Source organism: Harpia harpyja, chromosome 4 (genome assembly GCF_026419915.1).
Source record: "Harpia harpyja isolate bHarHar1 chromosome 4, bHarHar1 primary haplotype, whole genome shotgun sequence".
Taxonomy (NCBI): domain Eukaryota; kingdom Metazoa; phylum Chordata; class Aves; order Accipitriformes; family Accipitridae; genus Harpia; species Harpia harpyja.
This window is the reverse complement of record NC_068943.1, coordinates 83,891,522-83,913,755: the sequence shown is the minus strand read 5'-3', so window position 1 is coordinate 83,913,755 and position 22,234 is coordinate 83,891,522. Positions and strand designations below refer to the sequence as shown.

General features: G+C 48.0%; 1 protein-coding gene across 1 annotated transcript; it reads right to left on the bottom strand.

The window, feature by feature from the left end:
• Nucleotides 1-284: 284 nt before the first annotated feature.
• On the bottom strand, nucleotides 285-2,730 carry HOXB13 (homeobox B13). The gene is given in 4 exon segments (XM_052785854.1): nucleotides 285-567; nucleotides 1,360-1,738; nucleotides 1,740-1,979; nucleotides 2,542-2,730. Coding segments are annotated over 4 exon segments (1,065 nt in total). The 3' UTR covers nucleotides 285-310.
• Nucleotides 2,731-22,234: the final 19,504 nt, after the last annotated feature.

Sequence of the window (22,234 nt, the reverse complement as noted above, 5' to 3'; positions counted from 1 at the left end):
GGCGTTGTAAGGCAAGAGCAAACTGTACAGGGTCCTCTGCGTGCAAAGCGGGCGGGGATGGGGCATCTTCCGAATTCACCCTCCTTTGCCGGGGAAGGTGGGGGGGGGCTTCACACTCCCCCCCCCCACCCTGGGAGCAGCGGGGAGCGCTGCCCAGCGCCCTGCGCTACCCCGGGTTCAGCCCACCCCGGGGTGGGTGGGGGGCCCTCTCGCTCCCACCGCTGACAGTGCCGGACCCCCCCCCCACCACCTCACCCCAAGACCCCCGAAGGGGAGTGGGTGGGTGTGTGCAGATGGGGTGGCCGTGTCCTCACGGGGTGCTGCTGCTGCTTTTGATTTTAGCGACGACTTTTTTCTCTTTCACCCGCCTGTTCTGGAACCAGATGGTGATCTGCCGCTCCGTGAGGTTGGTGGCGGCGGAGATCTTCCTCCTCTTGTCGCGGGTGATGAATTTGCTGCTGGCGTACTCCTTCTCCAGCTCCTTCAGCTGCCCCTTGCTGTACGGGACCCTCTTCTTGCGGCCCCGGCGAAAGGAGCAGCCGTCGGTGGGCAGCTGCCCGGCGGAGTCTGGGAATGGGAAGAGACGGGGTTTGAGACGGGTCGTGGGGGGGGTCCCACGCACCCTGCACCCACCTCCAGTCACCTTTCCCTGCGAGCGGCAGCCCCCCTCTCCCTGCCACCCCATTTCTTCCCTCCAGCCTCCTGACAGCGATGATATTTAAATTTATTTGAATGGTATATTCTCCCAATTGATATTTAAATATCTATTTTCTTCCCTAAATTTATTATTTTGGGGGGGGGGGGAGAAAAATCCAGGTATCGGCAAAACACCGACGTGGGTGACCCCCGCGCTAATACCCGCGTACTTGCTCCGCAACTCGGTGCGCGGCCGAGCAGGGCCGGGGGCGAATTCAATCCCACCGGCGTGGGCGGGGGTGCGTGGGAAGGGGCCCCCCCCCGGTCACGGCCCTGCACGGTGGGGTCCATGCGCACCCCCTCCCCTCTTTAAAGCATCCCGATTCCGAGTGCGGCTGGCCCGCAGCTGCCGGGATCGTGGCTGAACCCGGATAGTATCACCAGCTGAACCCGGATAGTATCACCGTCTGAACCCGGATAGTATCACCAGCTGCCTCCCTGCTCGGAGGGCGATGAGTTGCAAAGGGCAGTGTTAATCTCAATTATTATTTTGTGAAACCTACCTACTGGCTGATTTGGGCTAGCTCGCAAACAAGTGTTACTGGATGGCAAGAGCAGCTCCCCAGCAGATGATTTCGAGCTTTGGTCCCAATCCCAACCCCCCCACCCGCGATGCACCCACACCCCCTCGCCCGCCTCCCAGCCCCAGCACAGGGACTTTACCTGCAAAGGCGGATTTCAGGAGGTACCCGGCCTGGCCCTGCTCCTTGGGGCAGCACATCTGGCTGCTCCAGCCGCCGCCCAGAGCCCACGGCTGATGGTAACCGTCCACGGGCAGCAGAGTCTCATGCCTGGCCTCCCCCGGCCCCCCCAGCCCCGGTACCACCGACACGTCCAGGTAACCGGCGACGGGCTGATAAGGAGCCCCGTAGCCGGGGTAGAAAGCGAACTCGGCGGGGCGGCTCTGGAAGTCCTCGCTGCCCGCGGGGGGGTCCAGGTACTTCTCGGTGGGGAAGGGGCCCTGGGTCGGCCCGGCTTTCAGGGAGCTCCGGGCTACCCGGCAGGAGTAGTAGCCGCTGCCGAAGTATCCGTAGGGCAGCGGGGGCGGAGGCGGCGGGACCCGGCGGGGCGGCCGGGGGCGGCGGCGGGGCGGCCGGGCACGGTTTGGGGGGCTCGGCCGGTCCCTCCGCCGGGTAACCGGGGTTCATCCCGGGGGGAGACGAAGGACCGCCGAGGGCCGGGGGGGGAGGAGGAGGTGGCAGCAGCCCCCTGCCCTGGCCGCCTGCGAAACCGCCGGCTGCCAGGAGCCCCTCGAGGCCCGGGGGGCCGCGGGGCTCCGGGGGCTGCATGGGGGGCGGCTCGGGGGCCGGGGCATGGGGAGAGCCTGCTCGGCAGCACCCGGGCACTGCCCGAGGGGGGTCCCCGGATCTTTTTAAAAGGCTGCGAGCTACAGAGAGCTGCCTTTCCCCGCCGGGCTGCCCTGACGCAACGGTCGGGGGCTGCCTCATTGGCTGCCGCTCGGGGGGAAAAGGACGGAGAAGGAGGAAAAAAAAAACAAAAAAACCAACCCCAAGCCCACACAAAAAAAACCTCCAGCCCCAATAAACCCTGGCTGCAGAAATTGCGAAAATACTTTTATTGCAATGGGAGGAGGAAGGGGGACCCCCCCCCCGCACGTGACAGGCGGGTACACGGGAGGCGCCTCTTGCGCTGCATCTTGCCAAAAAAAAAAAGGGGGGGGGCGGGGGGGGGGAGTAGGGGGGACGAGGGGAGGGAGGGGAAGGAGAGGAAGGATCACGAACGGCGCGGAGGAGCAGTCCCCGGTGGAAAAATCCGGGCTGAGATTAAAACCATCTTTTTTTTTTTTTTTTTTCCCCCACCCCCGGTGTGGCCCCTTCTTCTCACGTAGGTCCACGGGTTTCTGCCCTCGGAAAAAGCCTGGTCCAACCCGAGGAGATCCGGGGACCCCCCTCGGTCCATGCGGGGTGACGGCTGGCAGCCGTGGGGCAGCAATGAATCCTCGGGGATGGAGCCTCCCCTGCTCCCCGGCTTCTCCCTCTGCCCCTGCTCGGGGGGGTTTAATCCCATGTACATCGTCGTGCACCTTCACTTTCAGCTGCAAAAGATTGAAACCTCTATCCCTAGGGAGAGGGACAGGGCATGGCCCTAAAAGCAAGGAAAGAGGGGAAAGGGGGGGTCCCCAGTACCCCGAAAAAATAACTGCAAAGGAGAAGGGGGGGAACCAGTCTGCTTGCACACAGCTATTGCCACGCACGATGCTGGCGTGGCCCTGGGCCGGGCATGCAGGTCAGTGTGGATCCAGGCTAAGAAGCATCCCAAAGGGAAAGACTTTGGAAAAGGGAGGTGGGAAAATAATATAGAGAGTCCCTTTGGGGTCCAGGAGCACCGGACAGGTGGAGAGACAGGTAGAAGGGGGAAAGACAGACAGACATGGCGATGAGGGATTACATGGGTCTGGAAAAGTCTGGGGTAAATACACTGAGGCCTGTGTCTATGTGCGTGCTAATAAATTATTCAGGTACGCACATTTTTCGTCGTCTGTACACATGGTACAAACACACAGCCACGTTTTTCGCTCCTTTTTTTCTCTGGTTTTCCCCTAAAGGCCTTGTCTGACGGAAAGCTTTGCCAGAATTCCCCCAAAAGCAGCTTGAGCTCACGCGTTGTTTCCTTCGGGCAAAGAAATCGGGAGATTTCTGCCTTCTGACTATCAAATCGCAATAAAAATTCTCCTTCTGCCACGACTTGGGGCCACCAAAGCAACGACCCATCCACCCACAGGAGCTGAGGCAGGGTTTGACACGTAGGGACAGAAATCCCGATAGAAAATAGGGATTAGGACTGGTGATTGCAATGCTCGCCCAGGTGGGGAAAAGCCCCGTTTCTCTGTGGGGGGCAGCTCTCCCCCCCCAAAAAAATCCCCCCCGGCTCCTTCCAGCTCCCTGCATCTGCAGGGGCTTTGCCCCGGGCTGTCTCGGTGAAATCCGCTCCAGCACCCCGTCCTCTCTCCCAGGGAGATAAATAAACCTCATCGCCAAGCTGCATCTTCGCTCCTCCGCCCTTCTCGTCCTCTAAAAATCCCGGAGTCTCACGGAAGCCGACGATTTTCTTTTTCTGGAGAAAAAAATTAAAATAAAAAAAAAAATCCCAGTGTTTTTAGCCTTCACCTTTCCGATTTCAAAGCTTCTTCCTTCCCTTTCCGTAGTTTAACGACTGCACTCCTTCTTTGATGCCCTTTTTATTCTCCCCCGCTCCTGCCCTCTCCCCATTTGCTTTGAACCAGCCCATAACTGGGGCGCTGGGACGCGACGGCCGGCCGGGTGTTTGCCGACGGGGCCGCAGCTCCCCCGCGTCTCACCCTCTTTCCTTCACAGAAAGGTCGGGCTTAATCCGGAGGTCAAGGCCAAGTTGAAAGTTAAGAACTTGTTGACTTCGGGGCTTCGCTGTGCCGGCGGCCGGCGGGGTTGCCCCGGTCCCGCCGCCCCCACGGAACCCCCACGGCCACGGGGAGAGCTCGGGCCCCGCGGTGGTTTTGCCGGGAGAAGCTCCCGAGATATCCCGGGTTGAGGCTGAAGCGGGATCCGCGGACAGAGCGACTTGCTGCAGACTTTCCTGGTAGTTTTTGTCACTTTATTTTCTTTTTTTTTTTTTTTTTTAAATCCAAGCGGGAAAAAAAAAAAAAAAGGAGTGGGATCCACCGGCAGAAGCTCCCGACCAGCCCAGCGCGCACAGACACCCCGATAAAAGAGGGTACGGAACCGCCGATGTATGGAAATCGGATTTTATCCCGTTTCCCAAGGACTCCTCGGGCAGGCCGGTGAGTGGGGGCTCGGCCCCCCCCGCCCTCCCTCCGCCTCCCGGGGATGCTGCTCCGGCCGGAGCAGAGTCGGGGAGGAATTCACCTTTTTTTCACCCCCCCAAAAAACCTGCACTTGGGTTAATTTATTTGGAGGCATTACCGGTTTCCGAAATTGCAGCGTACCTCGTGCTTTTAAGACCGCGCTTCCCTTCGGTTCATCTTCTTTATAACGTGTTCGGAAATTTTCGAGCAGGCTTTGCAGTGGAAATAGTTTAAAATGCGGCTTCCAAACTGATATTAAGATTTCCGTTCTTTGACAATTTTACTGAGAAAATTTCAGTGTGATATTTAAGGTCACGATAAAGCAAGAGGAACGGCGTTATTTTAAAGGAAAAAAACCCCGGATTTCTTTTACTAGTTCCTCTCTCCTCTCTGTGATCGGGCTTAAAATTATCAAATGCACTTATTACTTTGCAACTATTCTTTTATCATATTCTCGATAGGATCCATTTAATATTTATACCATCTGGAATTCGAAAAAGCAGGGGAATAACTTTTTAACAGTCTCTGATTTTTTAAAAGCAATTGAATTTGAGGCCATCGTTACAAAATACAAGGAAAAAACCTCAAAACCAACCCAAACCCCAAAGCAGTTTGAAGGGGAAACAAAAATTGGAACTACTTAAAGACTTAACGTTTGGAAATAATCAATTGTTGGAAAATTGAGTTCTGGGTCTGGAAGGGAGCCCAGCTCTTTGGTTTCTGATTTTGGCAATATTTCTGGGAAGAAAAAAATCAAATAAAGGCAAACATTTTGATCTTTTATTTCTTTTTTCTCCCTTCACCGCCGGCCCCTCCTCTCCCACCCCACAGGCATCCCCGGAAGCCCGGGGGATGTAGGTGCGAATATTTCTCTCCCTGATGCCTGGAGGGCCAGAATCTGTACTTTATAGCGGATTTCTCGTGGATCCTTTGAACAAATCAGCTGGCATGGGAACAGAGAGCATGGCTTGACTTCTCTTTGCTCTTTTTATCCCCGCTCTGCACTAATGCCCCAGCCCCGCTATCACTGCAGCGCACTTCTGATCCCCCCTCCCCCTTTTTGGGGTGAAACGTGGGGTGATTTCAAACTCGGGGTGTTTTGTTTAACCTGGTTCTCGCCATCCTTTCACTTCCCAGGTTTTCTCTCCCCTCCCCAGGCTTGACTGGAGGCTTCTTCCTTGCCATTAAGTTTCTTTATGATAAACCAGGAGTCCCAAGTTCCGCCTCGGACTGCTGGTGTGTTGCTCCCAGGTTGTCCAACCTGAAATCTCCAGTTTGTGTCTCTCCCTTCCGTTTGCCAAAATGGAAAATGAAATACCATGGTGGCCCCCAAAAGGCCGCAGCTGCCGGTGCCCCCCGCTCCCAGCCCCAAACCCATCTGCTCCCTCAGAAAATGCTCCTCTGTGAGCCCCCTTCCCACCTCCTGCATCCTCCTCTCCAGCCCCGGCCTCCCCCAGCCCGAGCTCCTCGGCCAGGGAGGCCAAAACCTCAAAGGAGACCAGCCCTGACCCCGCTCCTGCCTCCAGGAGGGGAATAAGCGTGGTGGGAGTCCATACTGGCTTTGCCCACAGAGCAGAAGCCTGGGGGAAGCAGAGGGGATATGTCCTCGATGCCCCTTAACGAAGCAAATGCTCCTGCCAGGGAGCAGAGAGAAAAAATACAAATGTATTATACAATATGTTTGTGTTTTATCTCTCTGTCTACTGCACATCCTCAACCTGGAAACAGCTACATAAATGCAGCTGGGTGTCCCCACTTGCTTTGGCTCTGTGTACAATCCAGCTCTTCAAAAGCCCTTTCTTTAAATACGGCAAAATGTACATCTCTGCACACCACCTCCACACACCCGTATATGTGCATCGTGCACTGTGGCTGTGCATCCCATCCATCCCACCCAGCCGGAGACGCCCTTTTGCCTGAGCACATTTCCCTGTCGGCACCGAGCCCGGCAACGTGCGCCCATCGCTGCACGCACCAGGGACTAACTCTGTGTTCCCCAAGTTCCTGCTCAGCTAAAGCAATTTATTTCAGCTGTTGTGGGAGAAAAGGGGAGTTGCTTTGTACTTGGCTTCTAAGCCCTGCTTCTGATGTTTAATTTGGTAGGAGCCGTCGGGATCCGTTGCGCTTCCCTGCTGCTCCCTCCGCTGCTGGTGGGAGCCTGCAGCCGGGTGTGGGTCCCGCAGGCAGCCTGCAAGGGGACATAGCTTGACAACATGCATGGAGGGCCTGGAGGTGAGCCACATTTTTGGTGGAATCAGGGAGATTTTGAAGGCCTATTCTCAAAAATGTGCTCTGCAGGAGGCAAATCTGGTTGTATCCAGCCAGGGCAGGAGCAGCTCTCCCGTACCAGGCATGTCACTGCAGGGTACCTGGCACATGGGGCAGCCTGGGGATGGGAACCAGAGGAATCCCCTTCCCTCGTAGCATAAAATTACACACAAGCCTATAAGCTGGACTGTGCCTCTGGTCCGGCACGGCTCCGCTGCGCTCGACGGGTTATCACTCTCTTTTCTGGTCTCTCTGGTAGATCAGAGATTTCTCCCTAGGGCAGAAATTCAAACATGAGGCCTTTGTCTTTTGGACCGAGCCACCGATATGGTGATCTCCATTGAAGGCCAGGCTCTAATTCACACGCCTGGTGTGATTCATGCCCTTCGCTCAGGGAAGTCTCACTGAGCTCAGTAGGATGGACCATAAATCATGGCAAGATGAGCGATGGCTGCTCCTAGTCCCAGGCTGGGCACGGAGGTGCTCAGGCCAGCAGGACGGTGACTGAGGTCCCCAGGCCTGCGGTGTTCACTGCAATGGGAATTATGCCTCCTGCTTTTCATGGCAAAACCTTCCCAGGCCTTTGGGGGAGACTAAGGTCTTCAGAGCAGGTAAAATATTGGGGATCTGAACCTCCTCAGGGCAGCCACGCTGTGGAAATGCCCCACGGAGGTGTCGGGGGTGCAGCATTGCTGCTTTTCTGGCTGAATCTTGTGTGTTTCTCACCTGTACTGCAGGGAGAGATCCAAAAAGTGGCCAAGTGCTTTGTTCAGGCTTCTTCTGCCTTCCTGAGCCTGGTGGTAGATCAAAAATGCCTAAAAGGGCTTACGTGCAGGCACAGGGCTGGGCTCAGCATTGCCCAGGCAGAGCAGAGACCATAGCAAGTATGTTGGGAGACTTTGTGATTAATAGATCGCCAAGAGATCACTACAACCGCTGGGAGACGGGCCATGCATTGCCCTCACCACTGCCATTGCCATTGCCACTGCCGGACCAGGTCTGAGGAGGTCTCTCCTGTCTCCCCTGCCCACTGCACTGGGGCGTATCCCAGTAAGGACAGATGGAAAGGCACCGAATATCACCCTTGGACTGGCCTAGAGCTCCAGTGAGTGCTGGTCTGCAGCATCGTGGGGGACAGGGAGACATGTCTCTGTCCCAGTGGGTTTTAGTGCATTTTTACATATTTCTACTTATTCTGTAATTGAAGGGTTGAGAGCAGAGTCTCTTCCCTGTCCCCCCCCTCAGCCCTTGAATCCAGTTTGCGATCCCAGCATGAGATGGGAAGAGCGATAGGGAAGGACTGAGAGCAGAACACGAGATGTGCGTCTCTGGAAAACACCCTGAGGCCAAACTGGGTCCGCAGAGCAACTCTTCCCCAATGCTGCCCTGGTTTCCTTCTCCTCCCCCTCTCACCCCACTGGGGAGGTGTAAACCCCCCCGGTAAATCAGACGGGGAGGGCAGAAAAGCCCCCCCGGAGCATCCCTGCCTGCAGTCGCACTTCCCCGAGCTCCGCTTCCCACCGCTCTCCACCGTTTGCACCCTGTACCCCGCTCCCCTCCGCAGCACCCGTGGGTGGGCCAGGGAAGGCAGGGAGCCCAGTGGGTGCCCCCAGCTTTGCCCCCCCCACCCCGGGGTGGCCCTGAGCACCGGACCCGCCCCGGCTCTGCAGGTGCCCGGGGTGGGGAGGGGGGAATGGGGGGTTTCAAAGGTCGCCGTTCCCCCCCCCCGCCACCTTCCTTATCGCAGGGGCGGCGGCTGGGACCGCCCGGTGCGGCGGGACCGGAGAGGGTGGGCAGGATGCGACCGGGGGGGGGGGGGGGGAGACACGCAGCCGCCCCCCTCCTCCCCTCCCCGGGCTGCAACGGGGGCTCGGGGTGGCTCCAGGGACTCGGGGTGGGGAGGCTCCGGGGATTTAAACAGCTTTTTTTAGCTTCAAATAGAAGCCGATAGGCAAATCCAGGGATTTCCTGGGATTTTCAGGGCTGAATTCACAGCTTTCCCCACGATACGTTGCCGGCTGTTAGGATTAGCCAGGTGATGCCGAATTGATTCGGTTTGGGGAAGAAATGCGTTGCTGCGAATCAATTGAACACCCAAACGTTACTTGCCAGAACGGTGGAAAAAAAACCGCCCAGGATTAGTCGATGGGTGAGTGAATTGTTTGTTTACAAGAAGTGCCAGACTACATTAAATCCCACGCGTGAATACAACGGCGGGATTGTTGGTTTACGAGAAAGTCAGGGGCGGATGCTTTGTATTCTGCTTTGCAAAAACATAATTCCGTCCTTTTCCAAAGGGCAAAACACAGGGAGACCACCTTACCCGAGCCCGACGTTTGCAGTCGTTTTTCCTCCCCTCGTTGCCAACCGAGGAAGGAGGATTGCGGGGGGGGGTCCTGTCCCCAACCCCACCGGCTTTGGGGGTGAAAGGGGGATTTCTGGGGCGGTTCAGGCCGTTTGCACTCAGAAACGGTTCAAAACCCCACAGGTTTCAGCACACACCGGGGGGAGCTGGACCAGGAGCTTGGGCCGGGGTGGCAGAAGCAGCAATTTCTGTCGATGCAGGAATAACTGCTTTAGGACTGAAGGAATCACGTCGGAAAAGTTTACCGAAGTTGCAGTTAAAGAAAAAGGTAGCTGTCCCTGTCTACACCTCTGATAAATGAATCCAGCCACTGAATCAGAGTCGGTCGAGGCACAGGAATTCACATCTCGAGCGGGATAAAGGTTTTAATATTCACTGCTCTTAACGTCCTCCTGATAAATTAGGACCGTAGCAGAGAAGCAAGGACGTTGCACAGCTCAGACCTCATGTCAACATGAGCATCGATGCCCCGAGCCTTTTTCACTCGTTTTCCCTAAAAAGTAAGGAAATTCCTTGTATTTACCCTTCGTCGCTGCTATGCAGAATAACTTCTCAGGCGACTTGTGTTGCAAATCAGCCGGAACGATTACCATGGCCAGATATCTCCATCGAATCTTTTTTTCTTCTCTTTTTTTTTTTTTACCAAACCCCTTTTTTGACCGGCCCAGAGACCCCCCCGAGGCCGTTCCCCACCCGGATTCCTCTCCCTGCACTTGCTGGTTTTCCCGGTGCTTGGGACACAGAGCAAAGCACGGAGATTCCCACGGGGAGAAACCCACTGCCTTCCACTCCGGCCCATGGAGACAGAATAATTAAGACCCTCCAATTTTACTCAAGACCCGATATCCCTTTGAGAGCTTCCCTGAGAGATTTATGTAACTGAAGTGCATTTATCAATATATTTTCTTAATAAGGATACGAATAAATACTAACATCAATCCTTAAATTAGTATTAATATTGATACAGTAATAACTATATTGATAAATATTATAATATTAATACATTATATTTATTATAATAATAACCAGTAACAAAATATCACCCCGACGATCTTTTTATTTAATACCTGTACCCGCATATGAGTATATACAAACGAGGGTGCAGAAACATGCCGTCAGGGCGGCGCGAAAGCACCATGTTCCTAAAGTCACAAATACACATTTTCTCTGTTGTGGTTCACACAGCGGATCGGAAAGGTTTTTTTCTGTTCCTTCCCTTAGTTTATTAGTGGATGACAAAACGCAAAAAAAAACCCCAAACCACAAATAAAAAAAACAACCCACCCCAAAACCCCAGCAACAGAGTACTGAGATAACACTGCAAAACAGAGAAATAATGATAAAATCGGTTATGATTTTTTTTTTTTTCACTTAGTCCCTCTGTTGCCCGAATTACCCCAATTCCCAAAGGGAGAGGAGGTTTTCCCTTCCTCCCTCTCTGTAATATTCCAGCGTTACCTGTTTTTTTAGCTGTCTTGGGAAAACGGTTGTTTTTTCCTCTCCCGTTTCGGTGCCACCGACTTTGAGGCTCTCCCTCCCTCTCCGGGCGCCCGACAACCCCCGCTGGGCTTTGGGGGGTGCACTCGCCCCCCAGAAACCCTCCCCCGGGAGGGAAGGTGTGCTGGGGGGGGGGAAGGTGTCCGCAGTAGGGACAGATCTGCCGGTGCCCGCTAATAACCAACTCCTCTCCTCCCTCATGGGCTGACAAAAGGGATCGAGCTCCCACCATCCAAGGTAACTGCCTTTTTTTTTTTTTTACGTTAATTATCCGGATTATTAAAAGTGATCCAAAACTGAAGGTGCCCCCCAGGTGCCCCCAAAGGTGCCAGTGTAGCCATTAATTTAAGGAGAGGTTTAGTCGTGAGCGACTCAGGCAGGACCGCCTCCACGGCTGAATTGTGGATTATTTCGGTTTCATTTTCTTCTCTTTTTCTTTTTCCCGGCAAATTTATCCTGTGGGATCCGGGGGTCCTTGAGATCCCGGGTGTGAACAGGGGACAGACCCTTGGGTCTGGTTGGAAAACCTCAAAACTTTCTCTGTTGAATCATTCGTGTCCTCATGAAACGATAATGGAGATGCAATAATACATCTTTCAGCAACCATTCCCAACCCGATTTAAACCTTTTCACATCTTAGTTTCCAGGCCATCTCTACTGCTTCTTGTCCTCCAGCAAGGAGAATGAATTTTCTTTCTTAATTTTCTTACAATCCGGATGTAAAAAACTAAAGAGATTACAGCACTATCATAAATTAAAAAATAAAACACACGTGCATGGTGTTAGAGAAGTTATATGCAAACTAGACATTTTTTCTACCATTTATTTCTGTCTGCACCTAAGTTACTTTTCCTTGTTCCCAGTGGCAGGTACATTTCTCTTACCTAGAGACAGTTCTCCTTGTCTTCGTGCCAGGTGTTTATACATTGTTTGGAGTTGTCTACAGATTATGATTTCACTCGAAAATTCCCCATTTTCAGAATTCTGATTTTTTTAGCTTGCACAGTATACTTAAAAGTCTAGATATTGAAACACGCGGCACCAAAATTTTCAAAGGACCTGTAGGTTTGGTATACTCAGCTCCAGGCACACAGCTGTACACCTGAGCTGCTCCCCACCTCCCCGCAGTGATACCTCATAGCCTCCCTGGGGAATCTGTCTTGAGCATTTTGGTGATCTCAGAGTATATTTTTCCTTCTCATTTTAGTCCAGTCCTTGCTGCTGATCAGTGCAGTTGGGGAATAACTCAGATTTCCAAAGCATAATTTAGGGAAAAAAAGATTCACAATGCCAGGGTTATTCTCTGCCACACTAGAAAGTCCTTCAAAAAACGTTTTCAGTCATTCCCTTTGACAAACGTCCTTCCAACATTGTCCAGTTTCTTTCCAGCAAAAGAGGTAGACCATGTACATACACTTGCACACCCGCACAGCAAGAGACTGTATCTGGCCAGTCATTCTCTTCCCATTTCCAAGATAATCTAGACTTTTCAATACCTGTGCCCACATCATTTCATATTCACCAGCAGGAGAAGCAGATCTGGGTTCTCCCTCCTTGCGTAGTGTGTACGCCACATCAGAGCACTTCCAAAGCACCCGTCTGACAGATGGTTCACAATTAATGTTGCCTTTCCACTGTCATTATGTACAACTTCTCCTGCTGAGTAGTCACGTACCGCAAGACATCAGGCAGTGCCGGATCATTTTATGAATGCCAGGACCAATAAATGCTGCTTGCTGGTCCTCGGCAGTTGTGAGCAATGTTACCACCCGTGTGACTTAATGTAATCACGTATTTCTGCACCCAGGCCCCAACTGTTAAAAGCAGGGTGTGTGACATTGCCATCGGTGGCTTCATATTTTCCATTCATTACTGAACACGTGTCAGAAACACTATCAGTTGTTGCTTAAGAAAAGAGATTAAGAAGTAAATATTGTTTCCTCATGGCTGGCTTACTGTAATCATCTCTTCGCTTGAGCTCCCCTTTTTTTACTGCTTGTAGAGAAGATATTTTCCTCAGACCATAACGTCTGGTATCCTTCCTAAAGGTAGAGGGGTTTTATCTTGGATATTCTAAAAAAATCTGTATTGGCTCCCCCTGATCCCTACACTTCTTGGGTATAATGACCCAGGGATTTCAGACACAATGCCTCTCCTGGCTCCACTGTGGGGAAGGGAATCTAGAATAGTTGCAGCAGAAAGGAGTCAGAGCACTCCACAAGCTACATCCCTCCCTGTCTCTGCTAGAATATAAATCTTCAGATATATGTTGTAATGAAAGAAACCATCCCATATGCACTGGAACTAATTAAATCCCAATCACATATTCCCAACAGAGGGGATGTGCCTTGAGAGCGGCACAGCTCCTCCACGCACACAAGCAGAGACTTGCACCTTCCTACACTGGCTGGTAGCTGGAATTACAGGCCCCTGAAAGATGCTGAGCAAATGTTTTGGCTCCTGACCTGTGTTAAGCCTCTGTTATTCTGTTTTTGCTCCTGTTACTTGTACTAAGCTGGGGTGGGTATGGGAGGTAGGTCTTCTGCTGCTACACTCACATTTCCATTTGTATATGGGTATATGTCCCAAGAGCCCTGCCCTAATCCTGCAGCACGTTATCCACATGGCTTGTGCTGGACTGCAACAGCTTATGTTTATGATAGGACTGTATTAAAATTGAATTAACTGATGGTCATTTGTAGGATGGAGGAGGACTGACCGTCAGCAGCTTAGCCTTAGCAGGCCAGTCGTCTAAGAAGGGGCTCTCTGAACTCAACCCAAAAGGACCAAAATGCCCCCACTGTACCATTTATTTCAGGGAAGCAGGAAAAATGGAAGCTGAGGCTTGTTGTGCCACTAGCTCTTGAAATGAAGCTATCAGAGGATGAATATTATCTACACCAGCTGAAAAGCAATATGAAGGGAAACTGATGCAATTTTCACATGCAGATAAACCCTTTAATCTCATTTTGCATAATTGTATTGTTGCAAAGGGATTATGCACTATTGAAACTACAGATATCCTCTAGCCTAGATAATTTCTCTGAGCCTTTAGTTGACAGTATTGCTGTATATAATAATTATAGCTCATGATCATCTTCCTTTGCCCAGCTGTTATTGATATAACTCATGAGCCAGACGTTGTTCTAAAAACATACTACTAATAAATGCCACTGAAACCTGCGTGCATACAAAATATGATGGAGTGAAAAATAATAAACCTGCTACAGTGAATGATCAGAACAAAGCAATAGTCACGTATAGTGAGACCTGAAAGCCTTCAAGGCAGAGACATTTACTGGAATTGCTTCCAAAATACACAATTCAAAGTGGGCCGAACAAAGGAGGTGGTTTATCTCAGCAAGGAGCCAATTTATACCTGAGAAATCAAGGAGATGGTATTTGAGATTTGTACACAATGGCATGTCTTAGCTGTATTAGCTGTTTGCATCGCCTCTGCTCCTGAGCTCAAGTGGCACCGAAGGAGGGGTGAGAATGTCTCTGTGCTTTATAACAGATGAAGCTGCCAGCCTAGTCTTGCGAGGACCTTCCCCACATAAACACCCTTTTACCTAGCTTTCCTGTGACTCCTCTTTGCTAGCTCCCATTTCACAGGAGTTAAAATGAAAAAAAAAAAAAAAAAAGGCAGCAGCTTCCTTCTTCTGCCAATTTGACTTTTAAGTGGGAAGCGCTGAAAAGTCAGCACCGTCCTGCCTCCCCCCTGGGCTGAGCAGCAGGGAAGTGGCACATGTACAAGTGCAGATATTGTAAAACATTTCCTCCTAGCCAAATGAAGTGAAGACAACTGAACCTGTACTTGCCCTTAGCTGAAGGGCAGTGTCAATACTTCATTTTCTTTTTGATTAACCCTCAGATTAAGTAATTTAAAGGGAAGGAAAGTGATTCTGCTGAGTGACACTAATTTCAGTCTGATTCATTTTACAGTGTTGTAAAAACAATTATGTGCCTGGCACCCTCCAGAACATTGAACGCTGTTCAATAACCATCAGATCTACTGAGATGAAACTGATACAGCTTGTTAGAGCATAAACTTATTGAAAATGTGCTTTGCAGCCAGACCAAGCGGACAGTGGCTTTTTTTTTTTTTTTTTTTTGTAATATGAGCTTGGCTGGTTTTCCTCAACTTAAATAAAAAGGTGCAGTTGCTACAGTCACTTTTGATCAGATTTTTAAAGGAGTCTAATTCTCATTTGGGAACTTAATTGGATTAATCTGATTTTTCAGAAATATTAACTATCTGTGGAATTATGTGTTAGGGGCTTTCAAAGGACTAAACTTTTGTAACAACTTGGGACAGATTTTTAAGTATTTAGCAATTGTGTAGAAGCCAGAAATGGCCAGCTTCCATTTAAGCTGTTAAATAAAAAGTGCACATTCCCAGTGCAATTGTTCCCAAGGATATGCCATCCTGTCCTAACTTACTGGTCAGGGCCACACACAGCACACTGAAGAAGTTTCAAAAATCCAGTTCTTCTGAAACTAGCTGCTTTGATTTGGTGTTTCCTGACTACATTTACAAATCTGGCCATTTTAGTACCTGAACTGATACCACTATTAAACAAAAACCGGAAAGAATTAGTTCTGTATCCTTTTTCTTTTTCCATAGCGACACAAGACAACGAAGAACTATACAGCTCAGAAACTTCTCTTTGTAGACATAGATCCTCTTTTATTGAGATTCTGCTATTGAAATAGATGACTTTTAGAAAAATAACAGCTCAATGAAATTCACTTTTCCAGAATTAAAAGCTAAGAGGTGATGGATGGCCTGAATATATCCAACAGCACCATGAAGGTTCACTATCAACTCTGAAATGGTCAGAACAAGGCTGTAGAAATGAATGTTATGGGACCTCACACTTTGTCCAAGAGTCAGGAAGAGCTAAACCCCCTAAGGGTTATGTTTGCTATCGGTTCCAAGTCTGTGCCATTAACGGCTGGAGCAGGAACCAAAACCAGACTGAGGCTATCAAAATGATCTTCTCCACATTGGAGAGAATGAGATTTGATGCTGTTCCTCACTCTGAGGGTCACAGAGAAAGTTCCAGAGAGGTCCAGTGACACAGATGATCATCTCTGCCAACTAGCAACAAGCTCCGTGCCTCACTTTCCCTATCCACAATACTGTTGTCATAACCATATTTTCCCAATCCATCAGTGATGCTTTGTACAGACAGTGTTTCTAATATGCCATGCTTCATTTTTTCATGTATGTTTGGTTCCAGAACTGAAGGATGAAGGATAAAAGAGAGAGGTACTAATTACCTTGATTGCTGCCCGTCAACCTTTAGTTACGTTGAACATGTCCTTCTCCTTTATACTCAAATATTCTTCCAGTATTTAGAAGGTCTCTGGAAAAACTGAAATTTCTCCCTCCACCTGCAAGCAGATTTCCTTTCAACTCAGAAATCCCTCTACCTTCCACTGTGTAGGTACTCACATGGCAGTGAAACACTGTGCTGAGAATCTAGCTACTAGAAGAAGAGCAAGGAGGCAATTCATGACCCCTTTCCAGGCTCACATGATCTTTCTCACAGTGACCTGCTGCATGTTGTATATGTGGTAGTTTCCAGCAACGTACATTGTACTGTATTTTTACATAGGAACAGTCTTGGAGTGGGTAGCTTAATTTCTACCAAAATGTCTATTAAAATATATGAAAAGATTAATATTTTATTGATGTTCTGCATTGGAATTGTCTTCCTTAATGCAGACACATCTGTCTCACAAGGCTAAATAGCTTGTATCAGGAGCTGATTCAAAATCAGATTGATGGTATGGACTAAATTCATTCTTGGTGCAACATTGCTGAGGTCGGTGAAATGCAGAGCATCAGCTCAGTCTATGTTACAAAACTGGCTACTGTTAAAAAATGAGCTAAAAAAAGGTGAGGATGGGACACTGGTTACCTTTTAATTTTGTTTCATGTTGCTATTCTGCTAGGGCAGAGGTTTTAATCTCTTGCTCAGTCAGCTGCTCATTCCCCACCTCCCCTCAATGACTGCCCACTCTGACCTAAAGGAATTGAAGAGTGAACAATTGAACAGAAAACAATTGAACAGCGTCTGTAGCTACCTCTGCAGCAGATCTGGAAAGTGCTTTTGTTAAAAATCACAACAAAACAACAGCATTTTTCTAACATAATTCCACAGGCAAAGTTCAAAGTATGAGTGCTGAACACTTGAACTGGCATGATTAACAGCAGTAGGCTCCGTACCCAAGGATGAAGGTCAGGCAGAATGAGGCACTGGATTGTATTGGTTCTGCTGCTGGTAGAGGAAACGTGAAGCAATAGCCTCAAATCCTTCTTTTATCAAGGCAGATGTTGTGAGTGCTTTGGATGGGGACAGTGCCTCCTTATCTAGAGTTTTGTTAATATGTAGTAAATAAATGTACATTTTCTGAAATTGAGCTTGAAAAAGACGTTGCCTTATCCAATGAAGCAATTTGTCAGACACATGAGGTCTTTTTGCCTCTAATCAGATGAAAACTAGGCCAAGGGCGGGCATATCTGTGAGTAGCTGAGTGCTCTCTTAACAGGGTTAAGTGCAAAATGAATGACTCTCAATGGAGCAATATAAACAACAAGCCCTGCCAAACCCCCAGACTTACAAGATCACAGTTGGTGTTCCTCATTTCAGCCTCTTCCACCCTTTATTCTTCATGAGCCTGCGAAGTGACACTCTGCCATACCACATTAATGTATTTATTTTTATGCTCTTTACAGTCTTATGAAGAGTCATAAATGTACAGGTCTGGTTTAAACATATCTTGCCCTGTGAATAGAAAATTTTCGAGATGTGGTGCAAGCACTCAGCTGTTCAGCTGAAGTTCAGTACAGAGAACTTTTTTCCCTCACTGTGTTCCACTAAGTAGATCAGACACCACACTGACATTCTTAGCAAACGATTTTTCATTGAGCAAAACAAGAGCTGGCAGCAATCAGATACCATCATAGCAAGCATATATACATCAAGTTCCAGTACAAGAGTTTCACGTCAGGACACCCAGAAACTCCTGACATTTCTCTTTTAAAGGCAAATTTCACTAGTCATCTATTGATGGATGTTACGTGCTAGCAAAGCTGTAAAAATTGAAGCAATTGCCAAAGCGTATATTTAAAAAAAGAAACAACAAAATGGTTCTGTCAGTTCCTAATGAACAATACTGTCTATAGAAGAGACGATCTCCCTGATTTGGGGAGACAAAGTTTTGGGAGTAGAGGTTTGCTCAAGCCCCATAAGGAAGGAAATACAATAATTAATGGTATGTCCACACTACAGGCTGAAACTTTAAACAGCCTAGCTCAGATTCTGGAAGTGGTATAGCTAAGGCATAGCTGCACTTGCATTGTCAATTCTCGGTGAAGTAAATTAAAGATAGCTCAGATATTGCTTCACAAGGGGTTTCCCAAATTAGCTTGCTCCTCCATGCTACAAACCTGCATACAGGAAAGTGTTTCATTATTTTGGTGGTACTTGCTTATTATCCCCTATGTGCCATTGCTCATAAAGGCATCACAGTTTGAGACCAGCTACTCCATACTACCACTGTAAGACTGCAAAACAGATACACGCTTTGGAAGCAGACTGAAATCATATAGTGAAAGAAAGCACACCCTTCCCCACCAGCTTGTGACACTTCTCCCACAGATTCTGTTAAACCCGCGCTGGGGACTACCGAACAGCTTGCAAAACAGATCCTGAAAATCCTCTGCCTGGCAGAATATTTGTCCTGTGTTGTCTCCAGTAATGACATGATGGTCAAAGTGAAGGCAGCAGAAGCTGGCACCTTCCTTGTCAAGGTTTTCCCTTCTAAATATAACTTCTATCACGTCAATACATCATTTCTGAGACAGTTATCATACACTGAATATTGCTGATTAATCATCTAGCACAGAAAGCAAATTGGTTCCCCCCTTAGCAGTGTTCAATCCTTCATTCCTAAATCACTTTAAAACTAAAATTAGGAATCTTTTGCTCTTTCGATGCTTTGCCTTAACATCTATAAATAGTATACTGAGGATACAATGCTGAGTCAGAGGAAGAAAAATCACCTGCTGAGTAACTCACATCTCTCCTTACTACAGTGTGAAGTCAAACCTGGCAAGTGATGGGGCCCACTGAAATGCACTTTTTCACTGAATGCAGTTCACTCCTGGCTGGCTAGCACCCACTATTTGCAGAATACTTCTGGAAGGTGATAGTTCTTGGACAGATAGATATTACCACCTAGTTTCTCCTCCTCCCCTTCCTTTGTCCTCAAATTTATTTGTAGCTTCCACTGTTTGTAACTTAGGACACGTTGTGTAATTCTTTGCGTCAAATAACTGGTATGCTGCTGCCACAAGGCATTTAATATTTTATAAGGAGATCTAGGTTTCAGAGGAATGGAATTAGAAAACAGAAAAAACACTGTGAATATAGTCCTCTGAGTGTTTTTTACCTGCTAATCTGACTCTCTGATCTGTTGCAGGGTGATGACCACATACTGCACGATCTCGTGGGTCTGGACTGGAGTTGTAGCCATCCAGTGGCTCCAAATCTTACTTGACATTTGCTAAAAACCATACCCAGTCTGGAGCAACAGAGACAATACTGTTCAGCATATCTGAGCTCACAGATGGGCTAAAGAAATGGGTCTATAACACATCGCTGGTGTAATCTCAAGCACACATACTTGCCTAGAGTTGAACTGTGTTTGTATTGTGTGGCTCCAGAAAACGCTAAAGGAGAAATTGTGAATCCAGTCTATCCTTTGGCATGGAACTTTTTGCAGAAATCAGAGCCTACAAACTGGGCTCTGTCTCTGGCCCCGCTGCCTTTATTACTAGGACTGATAAGATACGGTAAGCGATGTGAAAGCCCTTCCTAAGAGATCCCCCACCTACCTGCCTCAAACTGCATATAAACGGATTTCCTATGCAATTTGATGGCTACCTAGAACACAGTATGTATGGTGTATTAGGAAGTTAAATTATCTCTTACAGGTGACAGAGATGTGTGGAGCCAGGTCAGAGGATGCACTGTGCTTGATCCCAGCATCTAAGGTCAGAGGAAACATAGGAAATCTGGAGTTTTGCTGCTGGTTTCAACAAGGATTTGTGAACAAGTTGCTTATGCTGGAAAAAACACCTTCTTCTCCAGCCTGTTCTTGGTAGAGTGATGCCAGCTGGTTTTTTTATATATATATTGCAAAGAGGGAAACAAATAAGTAACACGCTCAGTTTGAAATTATAGCCTCAGGTCGAACGCAGAGTGGATACCAATCTAGTATGTGCTGGGAGTAGAAGAGGAGGAACTGCCTTTAACTTGCTCTTCTCTGAAAACCACAGTCTGCCCCTTCCATTACCGAGTAACTTCCACCGAGGGTAATGCATAACTCTGAAATACTTCTGTATGCAAAGACCTGGAGTGAAGCTGGCCACAAAGGTGAGGACTCCTGCAGGCAGGCAACGCTCCCCGCATGTGTCCGGGAGCACAATCCCCTTTTTCCCACCGATTCGGTGTAGTCTATCCCCCTCTGCCGGCCACCCACCAGCCAGCCGGCTCCGGGAACCAGGCAGGAGATCTGTCAAGAGCCAAAACGATCCGAAACTGGTGGTAAGAAAGAGGCTGATGCTAGCAACCAACAGGCTGAAGAAGAGACCAGTTAATACATGATCATGTTGCAAGATCAAGGAAAGACTTTTATCAGGGTCCTCAAGCAATTGGGGCTTGGATTTGTGGTTCAAGATAATATCAAACGTGCGTATTTCGAAGTGAGAACTACCCTGGTGTAACTGGGGGACCACATGTGATAGTTACGTTTCATAATAGCATGTGCTGTTACCCATATTTTAATAACAACATCTGCTATATGCAGCCACATCTGGCTGGTATCACAGCCATATTTCTGCATGCAGTTGTTAAAAGTGGACAGTTTCCTAGAAAGGGCAGGATATTGGAAACTTTGGTAACAAACACAAATGTAACTGAACTGGTGTATTTCTACCCTAATATTGCAACAGCTCAATCTCTGTACTGCTTCATTATATCATTATAACTGTATTCATGTCCAGAAACTTCTATTGCTCAAACTATTACTGAGTTAGAGCAATCCCATTTCCTAGTACAGGAAAGGATTTAGGAAGCAAAATGTAAAGAAGAAATGTATACTCCCGGACCACCTTGTAAGAGTTATACCTTGCACAATCACAGCACTGCAGCTGATTTATTTACAAAGAAAGAACACAGAAGAAACATTGCAAAAGAAATGCTTGCAATAGGAAAAAAAAATTACGCCTAGGTAAACTAATATAAAACTGCCTATCACAGCTGACAAAGATAACAAATACAGTAAAGATGTAGAATTGTTATAGCATGATGATCTAATATTACAAGCAAAGTTCAGAGGGTGGTAACATCTTATTAGACGAATCAGTGTACCTGGCAAAAGCAGGCAAGCATTTAATCTCAAGACAAAAATTGAAACAAATCCAATGGATGTTGTCAAGCTGAAGTGCAAACTCCCCTCTGTGGAGTATTCTTCCCAATTTTGGTGTCCAATTCTGTTACTCATCTGAGTTTCTTCACTTGCTTTATTCAACAGCAAAACATACAGTGCATTGGGGAAACACAAGGAGGTGTTTTGAAGGCTTCTGTCAAGCATATAAAGATGTACAAGAAAAGGTAAACACTACCCCCTCTGGGAGTAGCTTAGAAATGTTCTCTCCTTTTTACCTCTTACTACCAGGGTCTTTTTCTCTTGCAGAATTAACTCTGTTCTTGTTAATGGAATAATTTGTCAGATGCATGCATACATTATCCTGTAAATGAATGAACAAGATGCAGGGTTAGAAAGGTATTAGCCTCCTCCCTTCTTCTCTACATGATCCTGGTCACACTGCATAATGTACAAAGCATCTTAATTAAGCACAGAAGATTTAATGGCACTAAATATGATCAGCCCTATACTGATCCCATTACTCTAAAGAACCCAATAAATGAGGCTCAACAGTTTCAATTTCACTTCACTGCAATCTCATCAGCATTCCAATTCCATCACTTCTGAGAAATCAGCAGTTTCAATGGAAGATAACCTTTCTCAGTCAGGCCCCATTCTACAACCACTTATTAGTAGAGCTAATTCTGTGTTGGAATGATCCAGAACTGCATACCAGAACCTTTTCCAGCCATCAGCTAAGCCACAACTTCTTTTCATAAAGAAGTAAAACAAAATATCTTAGCATTTAGGAGCTTTTTTTCCTTCCAAGATTTCTTCTTCTTATAACTATTTTTTTTTCCCCCACAATAATGCTTCATGAAAAATAGTCAGAATAATACAGAAAGTTAATTGGGTATGTATTTATAAAAGTACTAACTGTGCCAAAACTTGCATGCAGCACTGATCTGGATAATATAACACATGCTGTATTTGACTACAGAATCTGCTCAAATATTTCATGCATAATTTTATTTATGGCACTCAGATACTACAAAGATGAATTACTAGTATTTATGAAGCGCTTAGAGATTCTCAAGAGAAAGATGCTTCGGGCAGTCAAACCATTATGATTTCTCTGTATCTCTGGTCGCTATGTATTG